This window comes from Aphelocoma coerulescens, chromosome 2, assembly GCF_041296385.1.
Source record: "Aphelocoma coerulescens isolate FSJ_1873_10779 chromosome 2, UR_Acoe_1.0, whole genome shotgun sequence".
NCBI classification, from domain to species: Eukaryota; Metazoa; Chordata; class Aves; order Passeriformes; family Corvidae; genus Aphelocoma; species Aphelocoma coerulescens.
The window spans coordinates 165,881,496-165,908,162 of NC_091015.1; the positions used below are offsets into that span (position 1 = coordinate 165,881,496).

The 26,667-nt window shown below is 43.8% G+C and overlaps 1 protein-coding gene across 11 annotated transcripts in view; it reads right to left on the minus strand.

Annotated features, from left to right (window-relative positions):
- Positions 1–26,667, minus strand: part of TSNARE1 (t-SNARE domain containing 1) — a 464,136-nt gene that overhangs the window by 343,119 nt on the left and 94,350 nt on the right. For all 11 annotated transcript variants that reach the window (XM_069005568.1, XM_069005575.1, XM_069005573.1 and 8 more), the window contains one exon: positions 18,800–18,922. In XM_069005568.1, coding sequence (XP_068861669.1) covers positions 18,800–18,884 — 85 coding nt within the window. In that variant the 5' untranslated portion in view covers positions 18,885–18,922. The remainder of the gene's footprint in view (positions 1–18,799; positions 18,923–26,667) is intronic.

The following is a 26,667-nucleotide window of genomic DNA, read 5'->3' on the forward strand; positions in this document are numbered from 1 at the left end:
CCACTTGCTCCCCTCTTCCCTTCTCTCCAGAGGGAGAGATGCATTTGCAACACAGTGCCTTGCTTTGCTTGAGGGCTTAACGCCCCTGGTTTCCTTAAGAGTTAAAAAATGCTGCTGAGCATATTTACAGCCCACATACAGAGTGTTTGAAAAGTAAAAAAAAAATACCCTTCCACTCCCTCTTGCTGTGGAGCAGCATTGGAGGTGATAGAAGGGTAAATTCATCCCAAAGCTCCCTTTACTGCAGCTGTCCTCGAAAAGAAGGAAGACTTATTTTCAGTACATGAGTATCAGTTATACCAGGAGAGAGAAACAGTAATTCCCTCCAGAGGAATTCAGCTAAATCTACTCTGTGGTCCAGGAAATACCTGGTGGAAGGGATCACACACATTACATTCCCAGGCTTTGCTTTAACAAACCCCAGTGTCACAACAGCACACCTTAAGTATCAGCAAGATCTTTTCTGTACTTGCCTTCCCAAAAGACAGCACCACCTGCCCTACTCTGTTTTCACTGCCTGTCCCTCTGTGGTGGGAAAACACAGCTTGGAATTGTAAGTCTTTGCTGAGAATATAAAGCAATGAGTAAATGCACCAGAACCACAGCTGAAAAGGGGTGACAGAGACAGATATAATCCCTATTTTTCAGGGAAAAAATACTGATCCCCCTCCCTTAGTTTTGGGAACTGATGTTTACATAAATATTAACAGTTTTCATTTACTAGTTTCCCACCTTATGGCAGATACCCCTCTGAGGAAACTATTTTTCCACTTTCGAAACTCCACCCAAATTTCCCAGCTGAAGCTGTGAAGCAAAACCAAGAAATTCCCCAGAAATCAAATTGCTTTCACTTTTTATTTGTGTCTTCGTTTGTCTTAACCCTATAAAATACAGGCACACAAGGTTTCATGCCTGAGAAATTACATCTTTGCCATTCCTTTCACTTCATGTGGGACAAAAGATGAGAGAGGGAAGAGGTGATGCACTGCAGTTGGTACATGTCAATATGTTAGAAGGCCAGCAGCAAGAGGTCTTGCTGTCTTTGTCTCTTTTTCAGAAATTTGAAGGTTTCTCTGTCTTCCACTACAAATTCCGGGCCAAGTTATCCCTGCATCACGCCATACAACAATCACTGAATCACAGAATGGTTTGGATTGGAAGGAACCTTAAAGATCAGCTCATTCCAACCCCTGCCATGGGCAGGGATGTCATAAACTAGACCAGGTTGCTCCAAGCCCCATCCAGCCTGGTCTTGAACACCTTCAGGGGTGGGGAGTCCACAACCTCTCTGGGCAACCTTCTTGCACCTGAGTAGATCCAAATGGACAAAAACATTCTCAACACATCTCACAAACTGTGAATAAAGAAGGAAAATGGGCAATTGCTACAAACTGGTAGGAAGCTCACTACACACAATTGAATTCACCACATTCCAGAAAAAAATAAAACACTGATAACGGAATTTCCCACCCTGGTGAGCAGATTTTCTCTGTGGCACAAGTGGTGGATGGTCAATCACATCCTCTCCGAAGCACTTCTGGAGAAACAGAAGGTGCACGAAGTCCTTGGTGCTGTAAATTCAGCTCAGACATTAAATATCCATTAGAAATGGATAATTAAATTAAGAAGGAGACAACTGATAGGAAGCAGTGCACGGAGGGAGCCCTGCTGGTGCTCAGCAATGGGGCCAGCCGAGCACCGGCAAAGAGCAAATTGAGTGTTGGGAGGAGGGAAATAAAGCAAGTGCCAGAGCTCTGCTTGGCAGGAAAAGTGTAATAGATTCTGTCTCGGAGATGTATCAGCATCTGGGGCTTTTAAATCATGGAGGAAGGCAGAGGGGAGCAAAGCTTTTAGCACTCAAAGCAAAATCTGCAATGAGACCTTTACGATGATGAAATGCACTTGGGAGTGAGGGAATTAAGAACAGGCAAAAACATCTGGAAGGAGACTGGACACTGCAGCTCTTCCTTTACCAGCATTTTGATCCCTAAGAAGAAGATGGTAGGATTTTTCCTCCTTCCTTGTTGCCCAGTCTGACAGCTTGGAAACACAAAGCTATTTCTTTGCAGTTTCTGTAATTACAGCAAGATCCTCAAAATGCTTCAAAATGACAAAGGAAAGAGCAATGTGTAACACAAATTACCAACGTGATTACAGAAAGAAGTACTGCTTCCGATTCTGCCCAGAAATGGTGAGGGAATCAGTGTCAGGTCTGAGGTAAGACTTGCAGTATCCAACTCTTCAGTCTTGCCCTGAACACCAGGAAAAAACAAGTTTATACAGTTCCCACCATCTCCTCTTCCTATGGAGGAAAGATGGAGACCTTACTGAAAAATTGGAGACTTCTGGGCCCCATATATTTTCAGAAAAGCTTCAGATCTAAACTGAACATTTTGGAGATAACTAAAAGCATCTGATTAAGGAATTGCTCATTCCAAAAGTTTATTTTCAGTGACACATCACGGCACTGCTTGAACAGAATTTACTGTCCACGTCAGATGGCAGCTGAACCATCTCATCCTCCCCTTTGTCCACACAAACAGCAAATCAAATAGAATAATTCTGCATCTTTTTCTGCACCAGCATATCCCTAAAAGAACAAACGCTTGCACATTACTAGGCTGGTTGTGTCAGAGGACAGCACTACTGGAGATAAAGAGTGCATAATTATATCATCCACTTTACAGGGGCAGAAAAAACCCTCGTTTACCCCTTAAAGTATCTTTGCAACACTAAGAAAGTGGAATTTGGTTTGTGTATCTACAAATGTACCTCTGCACACACTGGCAAAGTGCAGCTGCCCATGGCATGAGGCGAGAGAGCTGCTTAACCCCTGAGCTAAACACCCACGTGGAGCTCTCCGTCAGACTGATCAGGACCTCGAGAGGGAAATAATTAATACGGACCAAAAAGCACAAATTTCCGCCTCAACAAGGCCAGGAAAGGTGAAGCAGCATCATTTTCCAGTCTCACACAAGGTAGCTCACAAGTAGGGAAAGGTGTTAAGAGCCTACAAGATTAATTAAGTTAATAGTTTGGGATTTAAGACAGGACATCAAACATGCCTGCTATATTACAATCCATTTGTGTGTGCCTGCTCCAAAATCCCAGAGCAAAATTATGTCACTGCAGATGCAAGGACACGGGTTCTGCTTTGCAGATTTCAATCAAGCAGAATTTGCCATTCAGCTGGGTCCTTTCTGGAACACAAGAAGTTGACCTTGAAGAATTACTGTGAAAGTTTCAAAAGATGGCTGGTGTTTGATCCTGAATAAAATGCAATCACCAGGAATGTCAGGAGATTGTGTCCAAATGAGCACCCTGCTCTGTTCCAGGATGGCCTTGTTCTCCTATTAGCAAAGTCAGTGAAACATTCTTGCTCCAGTCTCAGGAGTGGGAAACTCACCGTGCACAAAGTATTTCTCTGATCTCACACCAACACCGGGCAATGTTTGCACAGTCTGACCAGGAAATTTACTTTTACCCAAGTGGGGTTGCAACTTTACCTTGTTCTGTCCCTAACTACTGCAAAGAAATTAAAATATTCAGACAGGGCAACTTGCTGTTCTCCATTTCTTCTGCCCTGAGGATGGATGGCAGTCCCACTTCCTGAGTCTTATCATGGAATCAGAATGGAATCCCAGGTTGTTCCAAGCCCCGTCCAACCTGGTCTTGGACACTTCCAGGGATGGGGCAGCCACAGTTTCTCTGGGCACCCTGTGCCAGGGCCCACCACCCTCTGAGTAAAGAACTTATGGCTGCTCTGCCCTGTGGGATTGCTGCACCCATTCTCTCCATCTCTATCTTCCTTCCCCACTTGTTTCCTCTCCCACGCATGGCAGTGATGTGAAATCCTTCCAAAACCTCCTTAGGAGGACAGCAATGAATCTCCTCTTGGCCAGGTTGCCCAGAGAAGTCGTGGATGCCCCACTCCTGGAAGTGTCCAAGGCCAGGTTGGATGTGGCTCTGAGCAACCTGGGATTGTGGACGGTGTCCCTGCCCATGGCAGGGGGCTGGAACTGGATGAGCTTTAAGGTCCCTTCCAGCCCAAACCATTCTGTAGATTCTATGAATCTGTTCATTCATTCATAAAGTCCCAACCAGATACTGTAACCACTTCTGTAAGAGATGATTTTTTTTTACCTTGTCCCTAATCTCCCTAAATTTATACAGCGCTGTTCTACAGACATCGACTGATTCTTTATCCTCTTTATCCTCCTTCCCTTCCAAAACATCTTCCAGCAGAAAATTTGGAAGAATTTTCTCCAAATTTTTTCCGAAGGCAAGCACAGGTATTATACAAGATCTGAGCCAATAGCTCAGGACAGAAATTCATGTTTCAACACCTGCCTCCAGGACCTATGGAGAAGTTACAAAATGGAGAGGTAACCTACAAGGGAATGGTCTGTCAAAGCCTTCACTTTTTAGGAGTTTTTTTCATACTTTGAAGGAGAAGGGTTCAATCTCCTTACCCTTTGCCAGAACCATTACAGTTGTGTATATTCTTTGGGGTGACAGAAATAGTTGGTCCCTCTTTGTGCTCAGATGAATTTCTGGCCATGGTGATGCCTTCCCTCAGCACCTTTCACTTGCTGATGGGTAGCTGGAGTCTTCCATGACCAACCAAAACAACTCCCTAACAGTTATATCCCAAAGCATAAAAATTAAGCTCTACACATGGCTTAATAGCAGAGTATCTGATTATAGAGCCTTGTGTTTTAATGACCCTCAAGTGTGCAAGCCCTGAAGGACAAACAAGGTGTCTACAAACACATTCAAGCACTTGATCTGTTTCTAGAGCCTCCTTGCTCCAGCTCAAATGTGTTTCTCAATCCCTGAAGCATCAAGTTCTACAAATTATCTGTGAGCAGAGCAGTTACAGGTTTGATATCAATGCAGGTATCAATAGGCATTTTACCTTTTCTAACTTTTAACCTGGAATTAGAAACATCCTCTCTAAAAAAAGCAAAGCATTTAGCCCACCAGAATATCCAAATGGAGAACTGTCTTCAGACTTCCCCTAAAGCACTGAAGTTCGAAAGCCAGTTATCAAGTATATTAAAAAAAAGGAAAATAAAAGGGAAAAAAAAAAATAAAGTGCAGAACAGCTCCTGCATTAGAGCACTCCAACATGAATTTGTTTATTTTTAAAAGATTGCCTCTTCAAACCTGGTGATGCTCCTCCCAGGAGGCAAAGCCAATATTCAGATCTATTTTTTGATCTTCTAAATGCAGGCACAGCTAGAGGAAGCCAAGCTCGAGCCTAGGGGGAAGCATTCACATGCTGCAGCCCAGGAACCAGCCCTGCCACAAGGAAACTCCAGTTGGGTCCCAGGCCTGGGTTAATCACTGCGTTATTTCCCGGAGCCTGGGCAAGTTCTGTACATGACTTTTGCTGCAAAGCCTTTCATCTGTGGGCATGTGTTTCTGCCAAGCTGCAGATAAAACTGATCTCGGCCACTGGGGGTCATTAAAAGGCCTGTTAGAGCCTCCTCCCAGGAACTGAGCTATTTCTCCTGCTGGAATCTGACATCTGCGCTCCTTTAAGGATTTCTCAGGGCCTCTGTGTTATAACCCTTTAGGACAAGCAGCCACTAAGTCATCTTCGTTTTCTGACTCACTGTAGAGGTTTCCCCTCCTTTCCTGCTTCACTTAGATCTGACACAGTCACTGTTGAAAGGCAAATCAGCTCCCAAAAAATCATTCCAGGCAAATGAATATGACTTAGAATAGAACAGCAGAAGAAATGTATCAGCAAAGTCTCCTGACTCTTGAGCTGGTCTCCTGATTGCTGTCCTGTCTGCAGGCTAGGCAGGAAAGGAAACCCTCCAGGGAAGAGGTGATAATTCTCCCCCTCCCCTCTTTCATATCAAGGAAGCAAGACACACATGAGGATACTTTAGTAAAGCCTTTGACACTGTTTCCCACAGCATTCTCCTGAAGAAACTGGATGTTCACGGATTGGACAAGTTTTCTGTGTGAAAAACGAGCTGGTGCTGAATGGAGTTAAATCCAGGGGGTGGCCAGTCCTGAATGGATCAGTACTGGGGACAGACCTATTTGATATCTGTATGGATGATCTCCATGAGGGGAGGATGTTTAGCCTGGAGAAAAGGAGGCTCGGGGGGAACCTTCTCACCTTCCACAACTCCCTGACAGGAGGGGCAGCCAGGTGGGGGTCAGGCTCTGCTCCCAGGGAACAAGGGACAGGACAAGAGGAAACAGCCTCAAGTTGCCCCCAGGGAAGGTTGGATTTGATTTTAGGAAAGATTTCTTCACCAAAATGATTGTCAAGCATCGAAACAGAATGCTCAGGAAAGTGCTTGAGGATTGTGCCCACCCTTCCCATGCAGACGCAGGTCAGAGCTGGAGCTCCAGAGGATTTCAGGGTAAGGGCTGGGTTTGAGCACGAAGCCATTCCTCAGTCTGCACTGACAGGGACATGGACAGAAATATGCTCGTGCCAAACTAGGGAAAGTATTTATACAGCACAAAAACAATGTAATAAACAATGTCATTGTCTTGGGAAACCTGGTCAAGCAAAACAGCAGGGGCAAGGAGGAAGGGACTGAGAGATGGAGGATGAAAACATCAGGGGAAAAGAGAGAGAAAGAAAAAAATGGCAGGGGGAATAAAGATGAATCCCTGCTGTGTCTACACCAGTGGATGTGGAGGGGGCGGGATTTTTAGAAATGGGAAAGAGAGGGACAGCAGATCAAGCGGAATACCCAGCACTTCTCCCTGAAAGCAAGGCTGGCTTTTGTTTTCAGGCAAGAAAAGGAATTCACAGCGTGTTCCAGCAGTGAAAGCCCCCGGCCGTGGGCAGGGAATCCCTCCTGCCTGACTCACAGGCCCCCTGATGCAAATGCCAAAGAGGAGAGATGCTTCCAGGAGCTTTTCTAAGGCTTTCTGCTGCAGACAGGCCCTGCCACTGTCTAGGGTGATGCTGAAATGCTGGCCTTGTCCTCACCCCCTCTCTCTCAGTTTTGAGGACATCTCAGACATGCCTGGAAGAGGTAAAACATGGCAACAAAAAAAAAAAAAAGAAAAAAAAGGGGAATGGACCGAAGAGGATGGGACATTCAACCAGAAACCGGAAACAAAAGAGAGAGGAGCAGCAAGACAAGCAGCCCTCCTCCCACCAACTAGACATCATTAAAATAAAATAAAATAAAATAAAATAAAATAAAATAAAATAAAAAATAAAATTAAATAAGAGCAAAATAAATGAAGCAACGCTGGATTCTTACCAAGTCAAATCTGAGGGAAAAAGAATCATTGGCATAAGACTCTAACAACTCAATTAATATCCCTCATCTTGTGGGAGCAGAAGATTCCCCAAATACAAAGTGGCCCAACCTCTTTGATCTCCAGGAAGTTCAATCTCCCAAAAGGAAGCTCTTGTTTGCCACAGTGGCTGTTTTCTTACTGTACATAAACACACACTTTCTCTCCTTGTCAGGTCGTCAATATGGGCTGGTTTCTTCTTCACTAATGAGCAATAAATTTGAAAACCCCGTGGACAAGAAAAAAAAAAAAATTTAAAAATCACTGAAAATACTGAAATGGTGTTAACAGATCCAAAATTTAAAAGTATGAATCGAGAGCACTTTGGTTTAGCAGTAAGAATATAAAAGGAGAGGTATGAAATGACAACATGACTGACTGAAACGGCCAAATTGCATTCCAAACCAGCACACACACACTGCACATCCATCCCCCCCAGGTATGCACATCCTGCATATTTCTAGTGATTTTACTGTTGTTAGATCCTGGCTTGGAATTATCTGTGTATTGTTCAAAGTCCCAGCCATCTGGCTACAGTCTGGCTGCTAGAGCACTTCAGGAAAAGCAGCAGACAACTCCTCTTTCCCCACCTGCTTATTCCTGCAGTACCTGAAATAAATCTAAAATAACGACTACTAAAGGATTGTAATAAAGGGGGGGTTTTTTTGCTGCATTTTATCATAAACCCAAGTTCTCTGCAAACTTTATTTTATAGTAAACCCTCTTTCTAAATCTCTGCTTTACACCATCTCGCAGAAGTGAAAATAATAATAAAAAAGAACTTGGAGGAACGAGTGGGAGAAAGTGGTACAGAAATCTTATTTTGCTCAGCCCATCGCTTTGGTTGCCACCACACAAGTGGAAAAGTATAGGAGGTCTGAAATTTTCAGACTCCCAGGACTGTTTTTTCCCTTCAAAACCTCTTTCTTACGGGAGAATGGGATGGTTCTCAGTGGTCTTCCCACACAGCTTCATACCCAACAGACCTGTTTCAAAATGCCAAGTTCAATGCATGTGCCATTCCCAGCCCCAAAAGACGGATTTATGACTTTGAAAATCTTCAGATGGATTTATGACTTTAAAAAAATCTTCTTTATATAACTTTGTCCCTCTACTTTGCCAGCTGTATCCTTATTTCCATTTCTGTATCTCCACTAGGAGAGGAGAAGGAATAGAGGATATTCTATTTTATGCAGCACGGCTGTGGTCAACTCTTCATTCTTCTGCTCTCCACTAAGGACCTGAGAAAAGCATTTAGAGAAAAAAAAATAAAGTAAAATTCCCCAGCTAACCAAATAATGCTCTGTGCATTCACATGTATGGGGTATTCTTTGTCTCTTTGAAAATCAACCCCCAAATCTCTGGGTGAAGCTTTCAAGGCAAGGAACTGCCAAACAGACAGAAATATTCATGGTAAATATTCCACTTTACCACACTGCCGGGCACCAAGGGATTTAGGAGCAATCAGGTTTGGCTGGCTATTAAAAAACAAAACCAAACCAAACCAAATAAACATTGGTTGAAATTTCAAGAGATCCTTCCTTAAAAATCTTCCAGAGCAGAAAGAGGCCTTGGACTATCCACTCCCACACCCCAAGCTGCATCATTCAAGTACCAGGAGATCTGTGAGGTCTCACCTTAAAGAGTTTTTGAAAATAGGACATAAGCTGTAAAAAAGCCCACTGGGAATATTTTAATCCTGGTACTTTATCTCCCATGAATCACCTGCCTTCCACTTCAAGCTTGATTTCCACAAAAAATATTGGCTTTAGAAGGAACTAAAGAATTTTTAATGTACTTAGGATGTGTTCATGTAGGAAAGTATCATCATCCCATTGCAGCCCTCTGCAGCCAGAAGAAGACGAGAAACACAGAGATATCCCCAAAAGGTGTTTCCAGCTTGGGATCAGGAAATAATGGGAAATTGGTTTTAGAAACACCTATACAACCACTTGTACACCTCAGAACCTCTTCAAGCTGCTTCTTCCACCCCACCACAACCACCTGCAGCACCGCCACTACCTTCAGCCACATCAACAGCCACGGAACGTGCTCATAAATCCCAACCATTAATATCCAAGTATAACAGAGAAATGCAGGGAAGATCTACAATGCATACATGCTAACATCCAATTTAAAATCCTTCCTTGCTCCTAAACGCTTTCCATCCACACTAATTCACCCTAATCCCCAATCTACCTGCTTACATCTGTCGAGTCCTTCCCCACTGCTGATCTTTAATCCCTGCCCACTTCTAGCTGCCAGTGTCAGTCTCTAAGCAAACGTCACCTGGAAGAAGAGATATTCAGAAATAATATTTCTGGCCTGACAGCATGGATAAATGCTTTATTCCTTTTTTTCTTTTTTTCTCTCTCCACTCAAATTCTGTTTGTGTCATACGTATTTGGGTCAGCTGTGTCTACCCCTCCATTATGTACAGAAGTGAGATTGGTGTATGTTCTGCAAATAAATACATCCTTAGAGTGGGGCTGTAGGACAGAAATCCACAATTGTGTTTTTTCAGTATCTCTATAAATCTCCATCCCCATTTTCCTGGCAGAAGGTAATGCCATAAAACTCCACTTGCATTTTCAAGGAGAAAAAGGAAGATGCATCATACACAAAGGATGCTAAATTATTTTGTTTCTAATCAATTATGAAATTCTATATCCTCGAGAATTGAATTAATTGGATAACACTAAGTATAGGAGGGAAGGAAACAAGAAAACAGGGAAGTTGAGATTTACACCTGGCCACACTACAGAGTAGTGACAGAGGTAACCAAGAGATGGATGTGCTCTCCAAAATATCAAAGGTAGGCTACAAGCTGCATTCATCCACAGAGATTTTACTACTTTATCTACTATTACTTTAAATATGAATATTTTTAATACTATTAGTGTATGAACATCTCAAATATGCAGAGTTCCATCCCACTCAGCATGTCCTGCAGCATCCACTGTCCCTATCACAACAGCACAGGCAACAAAGACGTTTTCCCTTCCTAAACTTTATCCCAGGCTTTAGACTTTTTGGATTTGTTCCCTCTCACAGCCAAAACACCAAGACATTCTGCAACAGAAAAAAAAAAAAAAAAAAAAAAAAAAAAAAAAAGAAAAAGTCTGAAGCAATTCAGTTAATATCAAGTTTGGTTTGCAGCCAAGGATCAGGGTGAGGTAGCACAGTCTCACCTGTGCTAAGAATCTCAGCTGTGCCAATGTCTGATTCACACCTGGGGAATGCTTGGGACAAAGAAAATTCATGCCAGGTACTATTCTAGCTCTTCTTCCAATGCCCAGGAATGTCCATTCCCAAATTTACTGGGGTTACTACAGCAATAGTAGAGGAAACAGAGCAACATTGTACATGGATATCCTTGCAATCCAAACTAGGACAGACCAGGCTGAATTCAATTTCAACCTCATTTGGTTTCCTGATGAGCACATTAATAAAAAAAGCCAAAAGAAAAAAACAAGAAAAAAGGATCTTTTAGCAGCCATAAGGGCAATAAAAACTGACAGCACCTTCCCAAGAAGGGAATACAACACGGAGTGGAAAATGCTGTGCTAGAAATGACAGCCTGCTCCTGGACACCAGCTTTTCCAGTGAAGTTTGGGGGTTCTTCCATTCATAGTGCAAGAAAAGAGTTGCAGAACCTCAGGAAAAATGCTGGCTGCAGTATTTAGTGTGTCTGGAGCCTGGTTCTGCTTCCTCCCTGGGGAGACAGCTTGATGAACCAAAACGGGATGCAGCCACCACCCCAGAGGCTGGAAATATTCAAGCAAACACGGAAAAAGCTTTGATCTGCTCTACCCCTGGTTTCAGAATGAAACCATCGTGGCAGCACATCTGCCTGGCACAGCAGGATGCTGGGGAGCACTGGGATGTGCACGTAGAGACAGCTCTGATGGAAAAGCAAACAGCTGCAGAAGGGTTGCTCCAACCTCATCCTCTTTCCCATGGATCCCCATTCAGCAAACATGGACAGATGTTCATACAAGGTCATGCAGCAATACTACTGCTCAATTTCAAATGTATCTTGTTTCAGGTGGATTTTTTGCGGGCACAGCTCAAGAAAAACAGGCTTCAGATCCTATCCAAGCACTGGATATTGCCATGATGGAAAGAACAAGGGTGCAAAGCACAGGGTGGAAGCCCAGTGGTGTAGAAAATGTTGAGGAAGCCTTGCAGCACTCGCAGGAATTTCATAATACAGCCAAGGACTCCCTTATGGCCTGTTGGAGAAGGGCTCTGCTCTCCTAACTGGAGAAGTGCTCTCAAGAAACTGAAAATGTTTCAAAAAACACAATTGGATTCAATCTACAGAATTAAAGAATCTTGGGAGCATCAATCAGAGAATCATAGAAACACAGAATGGTTTGGGTCAGAAGCAACCTTAAAGATCATCTCCTTCCAACCCCCTGCAATGGGCAGGAACACCTTCCATAATCCCACGTTGCTCCAAGCCCTGTCCAATCTGGTCTTAAACACCTGTGGGGCAGCCACAACTTCTCTGGGCAAGCAGTGCCAGGGCCTCACCACCCCCACAGGGAAGAATTTCTTTCTCACATCTCATCTAAACCTTCCCTCTTTCAGTTTAAAATTGCTAAAGTCTTGTCCAGGTGTGAACAGCTTAAACAAGAGCTGGTACAAAGTTCGAATGAGGCGGTAGCTGAGTTTTATTTTGTTAATAAAACTTTTCTTTCCTCTGCATCCAAGACAAAGAAAAGCTTTTGCAAGAGCAGCCAGAAGGAAAAAAAAAACGTTGAGCTAAATTAATTTCAGGAGCTGAAACTAAAGCACAGGGCAGTCTCTTCTCCTTTAGGAAAACCTACCCATGTGGAAAGACATCCCAGAAGGGCAGCCCCAGGTCTGGGCACACATTGGGAAATTAAAGGAACCACAATCCATGGAATTATAGAATCACTGAATGGCCTGGGTGGGAAAGGACCTTAAAAACATCTGGTTCCAAACCCCGACAAGGGTCAGGGACACTTTCCACTGGACAGTTTCCACCAGCAACATTCATTCTCTTCTGCTTTCCCTACCAAGGGACCTCTACCCACACGACGAGCAGGCTGCGGGCAGAGGATCTTCTTAAACTACTTATAATTCCACAGTAATTGAGTGGAAAATGAAGCAAGCTGTTCTGAGAGGATGTTTAAATGCATTTCCAGCTGAAATGCCCAAGGAAGGGTGAGTGTCTTTGATTTCTGATTTTCTCTCAAAGACTGGGACCGCCAGCGTGATTTTTACATGTTTACATTAAAATTGCTTTGAGTAACCAAGACTAGCAAATAAAATTGGTAAAGAAAAAAAAAAAGTTTATCTTTACCCAAGAGGTTTTTGGATTGGTTTGTTGGTTTTGTTGCTTTTTTTTTTCCTGCTAAGAAGTTGTCATCTCACCCTCACATATTTCATTAAAATACTTATTTATTCCAATGGTGTGTTCTGTTTTTTCTACTTATATAAATAAATGCATAACCACTTACATTTCCTGAAATACTGAAATCATAGCAAAACGTTTATTATAATGTTAAAAGTGCCAGAAGGGATAGGGCAGAGGTTTTCAAAACAGTTTCAAAGTCAATTTGCGTATGAAAGTTAATTCTGCTGGCAATTCCTTTTGCTATAAAACATGTTGTTCATTATTCTTTAATATGTTTTCTTAAGTTTAGGCTTATTAATTCATTAAATCATGAGATCTCTAAGAACTGGATGTAAGGCAAAGAAGATCCTCTAAATCTAGTGAAAATGGACTTAGAAAATAAATTTATAACTTTTGGAAGTTTTGCACAATAGCAAAGAAACAACATGGAATAATTCTGTAGATGCCACAAAAATGTTTTTTGGGGCTGTCTAGTGAGAGAGATCATCTACTTATGATTTTTTTTTTTTTTTTTTGTATTGTTTGCACTGAGACTTTAACCTGCACTTTACTAACGACTTATTAAATATGACACCCAACTCCTCAACTTCTGTGGGACCACAAATTCAAGAAAATACGATGTGACCCAAGACTTAGAAGCAAAAGTCAATCATTAAGACTCTCAGAAATGTTTTACACAACATTTGACAAGCCACAGTATTGTTTAGAGCTCTCTAACTTACAGGCAAGTGCAGGAGGTAAGCTTGGAGCAGTATTTTGAACCCATCTATGCATGGCAGAGAAAAGCTGCTACAGGAGGTCACATCTTCAGTCCTTCCTCTTTTGAAGGCTGGACTTGATGGTCTTGGAGGTCTTTTTCAACCTTAATGATTCTCTAATTCCACACTTGACAGGACTCCATCCCAAAAGCACACTTTGGTTAGATTACTGAATGTGATCTGGTCCAGCCTCCAGTTTGAGACTTCATTCTTTGAAAAAATCACCCCTAATATTGCAGAGTAGCTTCAAATCTCCCCAAAAGATTCAACGATTTTGTTCTTGCTTTCTTTCACTGCTTTTAACTCTTTCTAGCACTCTTTCCTGAGGACATTTAAGTCCATAATTGTGTTCCTCATTGGCCCAGTGAGGAACAGTTGCCCCAGCCAGACCTGGACCTCCCACCAGATCCTTTGGACAATGCCTCACACTGCAACGACCCCGGGTTTCAAGTTCCCTTCAGCAAGGCATTCCAAGTACTGGAATTAATTTAAGAGGCCAATGCAAAACTAAAGCAGTGCTCAGGCCCCATTACAGCAAAAAGATTAACTGGCTGCTCAGTGCTGATTAACCTCAGGGGGACTCCTTGTGTACTCAGGAGTTCGTGCTGCGCTCCAGCACTTTGCGGTGTCGAGACATGGAGCTGACAATGGATTCCTTCCCATGGTTTGACACCAGACCTGGGGCTGCAGTGAGGCCACGTTGGTGGTCAGGCCATGGTGCTGGTTTGTACCCGAGCTTTTGAGTGAGTTTTGTGTTCAAAACAGAGCTTTTGCCATCCCCATCCCACCAAAGGTTCACGATGATCTGAACATCTCCCTCCCATGGAGCACAGGAGCTCTGTGACTCTGCCAAACTTCGAGGCAACCACGAACCCCATGATGGCTTTTTAAGGACAAATCACTTTCCAAAACTTCTAGAAAACTGAGGAAAACAGGACTGGAGAGGACAGAAGGGTGGTTCATGTGTAAGAAGGATATTTATATCGGATATTTGGGAAGAAGTCTTCACTGAGAGGGTCATCAAGCCCTGGAACGGGGAAGTGGCTGAGTCACCACCCCCACAGGGATTTAAAAGAGGTGTAGGTGTGGCACTTAGGAACATGGCTTAGTGGTGGCCCTGGCAGTGCTGGGTGAACGGTTGCACTTGAGGATCTCAGAGGTTTTTTTTCCCACCTAAACAATTCCATGACAGGTCAGTGACAGCACTGCCAGCACTGGCACATGACTTTCCACCCAAGAGCTGGTTGGTGCAGCACAGAGGCAGGTGAGTGGTAGAGAGGGGAGGGCAAAGAAAATTATAGACGTGATTCCAGGAAAAAAAAAAAAAAGTTAGAAAAAAATCATTTAACAATTGTTAAGTATTAAAATGATAATTAGGTGATTTATACCCAGAGAACAGTGCCAAGGACAGCTTGCAGGGACCAATCTCATTTTGTGCAGTGACAACCAACCTTACCCAACCAGGAGAAAGACTCGTATGATGTATCTGGAGTAGAACCCTGGCCAGTGTCCCACACAAAATCTTCAGGAGAAACTGAAGGGAAAATAGTCCAAATGAAGTCACAGCCAAATTAAGCACTGACCCTTGAGTCCCTTGAGCTCAACTGGAAGCAATGCACTGCGGGAATATGAAATTAACCTCACCTTTCCAGAGCTGGCATTTAACGTCCAGGTTACAGTAAGGTTAATAAAAGCAGTGCTAAAAATTTCCTGTCTTGTGGCATTTTAATCCAAGCTATTTAAATTCCCTGACCTATACGCCTCCTTGTGTAAAGCAGGTTTTGTTCATTTTCCCCACAAAAAGATGGTTTGGGGAAGATTGGTTGAACATGGTAGAGAGTGCAGGCTGCATACAGTAAGAATCCAGGGTTTAATTTCTACTGCTGTACGATGTTTGGTCTCTGTTTATCTCAGACATGTCCCATTACTTAAAAAATAATATTTTTGAAGTCAATCTTTTTCACTTCTCAGATTTAAACTTAAAAACAAAACAAAAACAAACAAAAAAGCCAACACCAAAACAAAACAGTTACTTTCTACTACCTGCTTTCTAATTTGTCCATGCAACACCAATGCCCAGCTCAATCCCAGAGAAGCTCCTACAAGGAAACAGGGGAACACACAGGTTTACATTGATTTTGGGGATCAGAATGAGGATATGAAAAGCAGATGTTGCTGGAGGAGGCTGTAACTCCCAACTGCAAAGCAGGGACATGGCTTATGCGTCCACTTGCCATTCCTGGCTGTCCTTCAGTGGCTGTGGGACAACCAAACCTCCAAAGTGCTCTACTCCAGGTAATCCTGGTGATCCTGCATGTGACACACCTTAGGGTGCTCCCTGGTTAAGGCTACAGAATATCTGAGTTCTGCTGAGCTTCTCTCTCACTCCTCCCAAAACCTTGCCAATATTAAAAAATAATAAGAGTGAAAAAAATACTTGTTTTTGTTTTCACCAGGAAACCCTGGATATCCACCATCAAAAACAGAGTCTGAACTAGAGTTTTCTGACACCAAGGTGTCCAGGGCAAACCAAATTGCTGAAAACACTGCCTTGGGATTCTTTCCCAAACTGCTACAGATCAAGTCTGTGGACCTCTCTAATTAGGCTGGTCAGCAAGATTAACTTCCACATGGCCTGAGGATGGGCTCTGAATCCATCCATCATCACATCAGCCCGGAGCCAAGGGGTCACCTTCAAGTAATTAAACTTTCCCATCCTGGCAACACATTTGGATCAAGCATGGAGGAGACAGAGCCAAAACAAGCAGATGCATAAGCACAGAGGAAACTCCCATGGCAGTATCACCCTTCACTAAACAAAAGCAAACAAAGCCTAAGCCCCCTTTCCTTTGCTCTCTGTATTACAGATGAAGCAGTTCCATACCTGTCACTTTTATTGTCACAGTATCTCAGGGATTCTGTTGGATTCAATATCTGTTGGATATTGAATATTACCACAGGACCACTGTTGGACATTTACCTGCAGGAATACCTGGGTTTTTTATTTATTTATTATCTCTAAAGAGAGGGACAGGTTAAAACTCACACAGAACATTCCCATCAAGGTTTGCCCCTGCTGAGAGCAGAGACACAAATGCTGCCGGAAGGCCACGCTCCTTTGTTCCAGCCATACCATGATCTAATACAAAAGCCAATTTTTCTTAGCAAACCAGTCATCCATCATCCAGAAGCAGGAGGCAGATAATTAGTGTTGCATTACCCTCTCCTGACACTTAATTAATGGCAATATTTGGGGGTAGTATGACAAAAGGCATCCAATGTGTCAGTCTCCCATGGCAAAGGGACTCAGGTTCAGATGAGCGCAGAACAGACTCACAGAATGCCAGGCTGGAAGGGAACCTCAAAGATCATCTGATCCAACCTCTCTTGGCAAAAGCATGATCTGGACAAGATGGCCCAGCACTCCATCCAGATGAACTTTAAAACTGTCTAATGCTCAAGAATCTGCCACTTCCCAGGGGAGATTATTCCAAAGGCTGATTGCTCCCACTGCAAAAAAATGTTCCTCTTGTCTGAGTCTCTGATAACTGAATCTCCCCAGGAGTAACTCGCACCAATATCCCACATCTTTTCCATGTGAAAAGAGAGTCTTCACCTCATTTGTAGCCACCCTTTAAGTGCTGGAGCCCGGTGAAAAGGTCTCCCCTAAGCCTTCTTTCCTCAAGGCTGAACAAACCCGCCTCTGACTGAGACACACGGAAAGGAAACTTCTCCAAGGTGCCTTGGCCAATGGGAACCAAACAGGTTCCTCCCCTCTCAATCTCTTCCACAGGGATGCTTAGCTAAGGCACCAACCAATTTTGGCTGGCTGGGAAAATCCACCCCGAAGGACCCTGGAGATGTGTCCATGGCAATGCCACCAGACAGGATGTGTGTATGTCCGGAGAGGAAATCAGCACTCAACTCCCAGACATAATCCAGAGCACGGACAGGCTCTGCTGGGCAGCCAACACACCGTGGCTGTTCCAAAACAGCTGATTTTTCCACACCAGCTCCTCTTTGCCATCCACTAAGGGCGCCTTCAGCATCACAGCTCCAACTGCTAAGCTGTGGGCAAGCTGGGCACAATGAGGGATCTCTTCAGATATTTAGAGATTTCAAGTGTCTTGAGTTATTCTGTGAATTTGCATTAAAAACAGTGGGTTATTCATACATCACAATAAATACTCATTTTTTTTAAATCCAAGCTACAACGCACTGAGATTCATCGTTTGTCTAGTCCACATTTTAATTCTCTTTTCTTATGGTTCTTTGATTGTGCCCAAGTATCCCATTCTTCCTTGCTTTTATGCCTTTAATTTTGCCTTGCAGAACAGCCTAAAAATCACTATTCACAACTGAAGAGACAATTTGCACTTACTTCAATACCTTCTTCCTGTTCAAAGAAAAAAAAATCAAAATTAAACCCAAATTTGTAAGAAAACAGGAACCCAAGAGAAACTTCTATGTATTTGTTTTTTTTTTTTTTCATATTTTCATCCAGGGAGAACAGCTATTTGCAAAACAAAGAAATGCTTCCCAAAGAACATTTGCAACCCTCAAAACATGAACACCAAATCATGCTGTGTTAATGAATGGCCCAGTTGAAATCAAAGGCAAGTGGAGAGAGGGGTAATGTTCTTCCGTGGTGAAAAAAGGAAAAGAGAGTTCTTTGCCATGTTACAAGAGCAAGCCAGCTCCACGAACAAAATGCAGGATAAGTTCCAGATAAAAAGGCTTGCTGAAAGCCAGACTAGATAAGCCCAGATCAGCCCTACAGCTGGTCTAGTCTCTGCTTAAAAAAATGACACAAAGAAAGAATCCACGGCCATTTGCAAGCCACTGTTTATGGTCTGAGCATTTCCTGAGTGAGTTTTTGATCCTGTTTGCCACATCCAAGCATGTTTCTCAGGTTCAAGCAGCTCCCACCGCAAAGTTATCCTCTGGGAAAGCACAGCCCACTGCACTTTGTACATCTTCCCATCCACTCCCACCATCAGCCAGCCCTAGAACAACCACTGAGACAAACTTCTTATAAAGGTGATGGGGAGATGAGAAAAGACACAAGCCAATTTAGAGAATATTATGCATTTCTCCTTCTGGTCCCCCAAAATTCCTCAAAAACCCTCATTAGTGCTGCTCTCCCATGTTGCAGCCTCAAATCCTGAGCATGGTAAGATGTTGGGCCTCAATCACACAAATCAAACTGAACAAGTTTGGATTTCACCTTTGAAAATCAGTGTCAGAAATGACCCCTGGTGAGGGTTTGATATTTATACAGCAGCCACACTGAACCTGAGCAAGTCAAACTTCAGGCCTCAGGGAGCCAGGTGGAATAAATTACAGCAAGGGATCAATACTTCACCGAGAGGTTGATAGCCTTGTCTCGAAGGGCCTCCAAATGGGTTCCTGCTCCCAAATCCACTCCCATCAATGGATCCATAAGACATTTTCTGGATAGTGATGGATGCGGGATTGCACTCCAAACCTAAAAAACAGAGAAAAAGACAGGCACAGCCCTGTTAAAATTCAGTTAAACCCCAGCAGTCCAAGAAAAAAAGAGGACTGAAAAGGCAAATAGAACATACAAGGCAATCTCCAAACTTCAGGATGTCCACCTGCAAAAAAATTAAAAGCACTAAAATCCAGGTTGTCTGGACTACAAATGATGTTGAGGGCAAGCAAGCCATTTGACCTCCCTGTGTCTTATTTTCTCCACTGATAAAGGGCAACTTTTAATTCCTCCCTGTTCACAAAGTGCTTTGAGATCCTGAGCTAGAAGGCAAAGACTTAAGCACTTGATCAAAAAACGGTAATGCTGTCTTCTGGAACATTACCAGTACACAGCTGGTTGGAGTCTATCCACCACACTGCAGTCCTGATGAGCTCTCAAAAAAGACAGTTTGCTGCTACAATCTCCTGGGCCTCCAGTAGAAATATTGGAGCCAGAGTTATTTTGCCTGCAAGGCCTGAGGTAGCAGAAGCAGAATGAAATAAATGCAGCAGTCAGAGGAAGACAACTTCTTCCTCCTTCCCATCTCCTTATCCACAGAAATGCCTCACCCAGGCATCCTCCAGCACTTCAGCAGTGTCCCAGCGCTTTGGTATCAAAATAGTTCAACTCTAAGGCATGGAGATGATGGCAGCAAAGGAAGAGGAGAGATAAAGGTGCTGTATGAGCTGGGAAATGATACAGGACCAAACCCAGCTTCTGCTTTCTGACACCAAGGCTATAAAAAACCCACCCCAAACAGGTGTTTCTACCACAAAAAAAGATTACAATCCAACAAGAATTGCAACATCTTTGGTGTGATGGCAGAATCAAAATGGTTCGGGTTGGCAGGGACCCTTCAGGGTCATCTAGTCCAACCTCCCTGGCCTGAAGTGTGTCCAGTGATGGGGCATCCTGGTCCAGTGTTTTACTCACCTTACCATAAAATAAAATTCCTCATTATAACTATTCTGTATCTAATCTTTTTAGTTTAAAACCATTGTCCTATCACTACAGGTGCTGCTAAAAAGTCTGTCTTCATATTTCTTACATTAAGTAGTGAAAGGCCACTTTCATTAAGGACTCCCCAGAGCCTTCCCTTCTCCAGGCTGAACAACCCCAACTCTACAGCCTTTCTTCACAGCAGAGCTGGTTCATCTCTCTGATCATTTTAGTGGCCTCCTCTGGTCCTGCTCCAAGAGGTCCACATCTTTCTTGTACTGAGAAAGATGTTGGGGTGTTAGGCTGGATGACATGAGCTGCGATGCCTCATTCTGGGCTTGGATATTCAAATCTCTCATATTCTGGACCAGCCATTTTCCCTCTGACATGCAAAAAGCTGGGAATGGCCTCCACTTTCTGTGGCACATGACCACGTGTCACATGATGTCCTCATTGATAGATACCTCAGGAAAGGGCTAAAGTCTCTTTTTGGATGCACTGACACTGACACTTGCAGCTATTCCTTTGGTTTGTTCTCCATGGAAAGTAAAGCACCAGAAAATCCCAGTTCAGCGCTGTACTGGGAACAGCCTGATGGCCTCAGGCACCTGTTCTACTTCATTCCCCTTTTTTTTTTTCCTTTCAGAGTTTCAAAACCAAGCAAAAAAATCAGCGCTGAGATGCACCAGCCAGCAAAACTCCAGAACCAAAAGAAACCACTCGCCATCCTCCCTTAACTGGGCCAGACACATGAAAGAGGATGAAAGTGCAACCACCTTGAGAGCAATGGTTGGGAGCTAAATCCATTAAAAGTGGAGAAAATCCAGAGTACAGCATCCCCAGCCAGCCTCAGTGTACCACGTCCACACACATAACTGGCATCTGAGAGGCTGCAGGTGCCCCCAGACCAGAAATCCTTCATTTTAGGGAAACAGCCTTCAGCCCAAACTTATGGAAGCCAAGCTGTGAGAGCCCAAGCAGCCAGAGAGAGGGTGAGGGTGTGGATTGGAGTGTGCTTCAAGGAGACGGAAAATGGAGCAAACAGGAGGAACCAAGGAGCAAAGTTGTAAATCACAGGTTTGTGAGACAATCAACAGCAAAACAACCCATCGTGTCAGCCGTGTAAAACTGTAAAACCATGAGCTCCACCCTAATACTGTACTCTCTCCCAGGAGACCTTAGAGCAACTTCCAGTAGCTCATGAGGGTCTTGAAGAGAGGTGGAGAGGGACTTTGTAGCAGGGCATGGAGTGATAGGACAAAGGGTAACGGCCTTGAACTGAAAGAGGGTAGGTTTAGATTGGGTATTTGGAAGAAATTCTATATTCAGAAGGTGTTGAGGCCCTGGCACAGGTTTCCCAGAGGAGTTGTGACTCTTCCAACCCTGGAAGTGTTCAAAGCCAGGTTGGATGGGGCTTGGAGCAACCTGATCTAGTGGAAGGTGTCCCTGCCCATGGCAGGGGGTTGGAATGAAATGATCTTTAAGGTTCCTTCCCACCCGAACCATTCTGTGATTCTGTGGTGTCTTGATGGAAATTCTTGATCACAACCACAAAACATTACAAGAAGCATCTGAAGATTCAGTTGAGGAGTCTGTGATGGACCTGGGAACAAACCTCAGCTCTCCCAGGTCTCAGGTGAGCTCAGAACTACCAACAAAACCTTCATCACAAAATGCAACCCGAGATCCAGCAAAACTCTTACCTGGGAAAATATGGGCACATGAAAGATGGTTACAAGAAAGTCCCTGGGCAGAGATAAGGAATTATCTTATTTTCTTTATCTCCCACAGTTTAAGACCACTACAAGCAGGGATGTGGGACAACCAAACAGCTTGGGAATTGCCTCTGTACAGAGATTGTTCCTTACCCACCCTGTCTCTTTAGAGATAAGCAAGTGGAAACATTTCCTGCCATGACTTCCCAAGGCCACAGACAACAAACATGGGAGTAAAATTCTACACCCTGTTGTAAAATGACTTGATTACAACTGGGCAAGTGTTGTTTTGGCAAACAGTGAATGTGTCTATTTTTTCTCCAACAGAGTGGTGTGAAAGGGGGAGAGAAGCAGGGCTTTTAGAGCACTCCAAGTGTTTCATGTTGATTTATCATTTTCAGGACGTGTTTCCATTTTAAAGCTTTTTCTCCTTGTTAGGGAGGAAAAATAGAAAGAATTGAAAGCGAAATATTTTATTGTAGCTTAACCAATCTTTTTAGCAGCAGGCACCTCCCACCCCATCCTACCAAGCTATTGAAATATCCCTTATTCACACAGCTCTGGAGCCACATTCTTACCCCACAGTAGTATATTTACAGGAAAATTTAAGAGCAGATCTAAATGCCTTTAATTTGATTGGCAATAAAAGCATTTCCCTCCCCATCCCCATGGCACTTCCCAACTCTTTTGTCTACTGCTCCTCGGGGAGATGTGTCCAATTTACTGTGAAGGCAGTTTGTAGAAATTGGAACAAGCATTTCCTAACGTACTAGACACAGAGGGGGAAAAAAAAGGAAAAAGAAAGAAGAAAAAAAGATTTTATCACAGGTTTATCCTCATCACCTAAAATACAAATAAAAGAATAACCACATCCAAGCCAGACTAAAAGGACAACTATCCTGCCAGAGGCATGAATTTGTATTTTAATGAATTCAACTACTTCTTGCTTTGTATATCCTGCAGAAGCCAACCATGCCATGACTAGAACAGTAGGATGTAGGATCTCAAGGAAAGAGTTGGTCCATATTTCTTGGACTAGGAAAGATATTGGCAGGTAAAACCAAGCAGGCAAAATTATTAAAGAGTTCTACACCCATCAGTCTCCATTTAGAGATACTTGTGTGGGCAGCATTAGTGGTGGGAATGAAAGGTGAGATTATAGCATGGAAGAATTGGTTTGTTGTTTTTATCATTATTATTATTATTATTATTATTATTATTTTACTATTACATCTCAATCATTAAACTGTTCTTATCTCAACTCACAAGCTTTCTTACTTTCACTCATCCACTTCATTTCCACCAACCTGCTGGGGATGGCAAGGGAATGGCTGTGGGGAGCTTATTTGCCAGCTGGAATTAAACCACAACAGCACTTCAGACAAGTGATATGTATTTAAATTTGAGTTTGGCTGAGAAAAACATGAGCTGGGACATTTCTTTCCAGACAATACTGGAAAAAAAATGGGAAAGGAGGGGAGACATGGACATATTGGAGAGAATCCAGTGAGGGACCATAAAGATGGTTAAGGGATGGGAGCACCTCCCATAGAGAGGCTGAGGGAGTTGGGACTGTTCACCCTGAAGAGAAGAAGGATGTGGTGGTATTAAGGTGTATAAATATCTGATGGAAAGAAGCAAACACGATGGAGCCAGACTCTTCCTGGTGGTGGTCAGTGACAGGACAAGAAGCAAGAGGGATTTAAAGATTTAAATACAGGAAATTCCACTTCAAAAAGAAAAAAACCCAAACCTGTTTGTTTTGGGGTTGGAGTGGCTTTTTTGCTTATTTTGTGGGGTTTTTTTTTATGGTGAGAGTCATCAAACATCAGCACAGGCTGCACAGAGAGGCTGTGCAGTCCCCATCCTTGGGGATATTCAAGCCCTGACTGATCATGTGCCTGAGAAACCGGCTCTAGGTGACGCTGCTCTCAGGAGGGGTTTGGACGAGATGACCTCCAGAGGTTCTTTCCTACCGCTGGGATTCTGCAATTTTCCTCCTGTGATACCTGAAGCAGCATCGGGGCAGTTCACGGCCCTCTTGGCAGACTGGAGGACACTTGCTGTGCCTATTTACTAAACGGGTGGAGAAAAGAAGAGTAAGAAAATTGCAAACCCACCAGGTTTTTTTCCCATTTCCTGTAAAAACACTGGAATAAAGCCACTGAAAGTGTGATGGTGGAAACCAGAATGACAGCCCATTTTAAGCCAGCAAGAAGTCATATCAAATCAACCTTCAACTCTTTATAGAAGTTAGCAGGTAGTGAAGTTAGCAGAGAAACAGCTGATATTATCCTGTTAGGCTGTCATGTTTGCACGGCCAAAGAAATGGATTGGAGGTGCAGGGAATTTTTTTTTTTTTTTTTTTTTAATCAGAAAAATCATAGAATCATTGAACAGTTTCTGTTGGAAGGGCCCTAAAAATCCTCTGGTTCCAACCCCTTGCCATGGGCAGGGACACCTTCCACTGGACCAGGTTTCTCCAAACCTCATCTAATCTGGCCTTGAACAATTCCAGGGATGGAGCAGCCACAGCTCCTCAGGGCAACCCGTGCCAGGGCCTCACCACCCTCACAGTAAACAATTTCTTTCTAATGCCTAATCTAAACCTACTCTCTTTCAGTTTAAAGCCATTAAATGCTCCCAGTGGACTGTTGCCATAACCAAAGAACAATCTTTGTATGGCGTCCACCATACTCTGCTCTCCCCATGTGTATTTTGAGCAGTGAGCTGGATGAAGGAACAGGAATTATCCTCGTCAAACGCACACACAGCACCCAACAGGGGAGTTAGATGACAGCTCCAGCCTCCAGAAAAATCTTAACAAACCAGAAGTGATGTGCAACAAAGAAAATAAGGCGCTGCATAATCCAGGTCAACTGCAGGGGCCTGAATTCAGAAAGAGTAAACAAGAGCACCAACAGAGGATGGGGAGCTGCTGGCCAGTGCTGCAGAGAAGGATGGATGGATGCCACAGACTTCAAGCTGAACACAGATCTGCAGTGACATTTCCTGTAACAGTGGCAGGCATCATCACGGGATGTGTGAATAGGATTACAATCTTCTCGACAAGGGAAGCAAACCTTCTGCTTGACCCCACACTGAGGAGTAGGCAACAAGCTGTAGGCAACAGGCTCCAGCAAAGATTTTGTCAGAGACTGAAGAGAGTCTGGAGGGAACTCAGAGAATGACAACAGGTCAAGAAAACATAACCTGATAGGAAAGATTGAGTAAATGGGGTTGCTTGTCCTATAGCAGGGAAGATTGATGGGAAGACTTAATCCTTCAGTTCTGCAAAGCTGCTGCAAAAAGACAGGGAGGAAAACATTCTTTACACTCCTGTTGGGCAAGACAACGGACTAACTCTAAACCAAAGCTGGAAAGATGAACTGAGACATTGGGAGAGCCTATGAGGAAGGATGGAGCACCTCTGGGAACAGGCAACATGGAGAAAGGTCTTCTTGCACCTGGAGGTGACAAAACCAGACAATACTGGGTTCAGCCCTGTTTAACATCTTCATTGATGACCTGGATGATGGGGCAGTGTATCCTCAGCAAGTTTGCTGGTACCACCAAACTCAGAGGAGTGGCTCCAAGTCCAATCCAGCCTGGCCGTGGACATTTCCAGGGATGGGGCATCCACAGCTTCTCTGGGCAACCTGTGCTGGGGCCTCACCACCCTCCTAATATAGAATTTCCTCCTAATATCAAATCTAAGCCAGCTCTCTTTCAGTTTGAAGCCATTACTCCTTGTCTTGTCACTTCATATCCTTGTCCAAAGTCCCTCTTCAGTGCTCCTTTAGGCACTGGAAGGGGCTCTAATGTCTTGCTGGAACCTTCTCTTCTCCAGGCTGAGCAGCCCCAGTTCTCTCAGCCTGTCTCCACAGCAGAGGAGCTCCACCTCTCTGATCCCCTTCATGGGTTTCTCTGGACTAGGCAGCTCTACATCCTTCTTATGTTGGGGATCCAACAACTCCAGGTGGGATCTCACCAGAGCAGAGCAGAGGGGCAGAATCCCCTCCCTCACCTGCTGCCCACCCTGCTCTGGATGCATTCCAGGATAGGATTGGCTTTCTGGGCTGCCAGAGCACAGTCGCTGGGTCACGTTGAGCTTCTCATGCACCAACGACCCCAAGTCCTTCTCCTCAGGGCTGCTCTCAATCCATTCTCTGCCCAGCCTGGGCTTGTGTTTGGGATTGCTCTGACACAGGTGCAGGAACTTGCTCTTGGTCTTGTTGAACTTCACTGGGTTCACACAGCCCCACCTCTCAAACCTGTCCAGGTGCTCTATTCCCAGCTCTACCACCACCTTGCTGATGGAGAAGTGCCTTCACCGGGGGCTTCAGAACTCATTAATGATGATGACACCTCCACTTCTGGATGACCCACCTGAGATATATTTTTCTGAGAATTTTCATCCAGATAAAATCCTTTGATCAACCAGCCTGACCTTCATAAAGAGCTTACAGATCATTTCACATAAATCATCTTTACACAACCCCTACAGCCTCTGGTCAGCCCAGGTCATCCCCTTCCATAAGAGCCTCCCTGAGGCTCCAGTTAATGAAGGATCTGCCTCAGACACTCTGTTAGGAGAGCTTTGTCTTGTCAACTCTTAAACTTTGCTGTTTGATCTCTCTTTCGCCTTTTAACCTCCCCTCAGATGAACTAAACAGATTGACCTCCTTTCATTTCTCACTGGGAGATTTGTTTACACAGGAACCACAAGGAAGAATACTCAGCATTTCCTTGCTTTCCATACAGCTGCCTCCACTTCCCTGCCTGTAAAATTGACAGACACATGCAGAGCTCTCCTGCTGGCAGAGTACAAGAGACTCATGGAACAATTTGGGTTGGAAGAGACCTTTTTAAGGTCATCTAGAACAATCCCCCTGAAATGACCAGAGATATCTTCAATCAGGACTCACTTGGTTAATATGAAAGTTTTTCCAAGTCATGAGATCAAAGGGCATATTTTCAAAGCCTTCCACAAAGGATTGACTCTGTCACTCATGTCCCAGACATGCTGCTTTTCAGCTTCTTTTCTTAGATTTTCTCTCAATTATTAAAAACAAAACTCAGTAA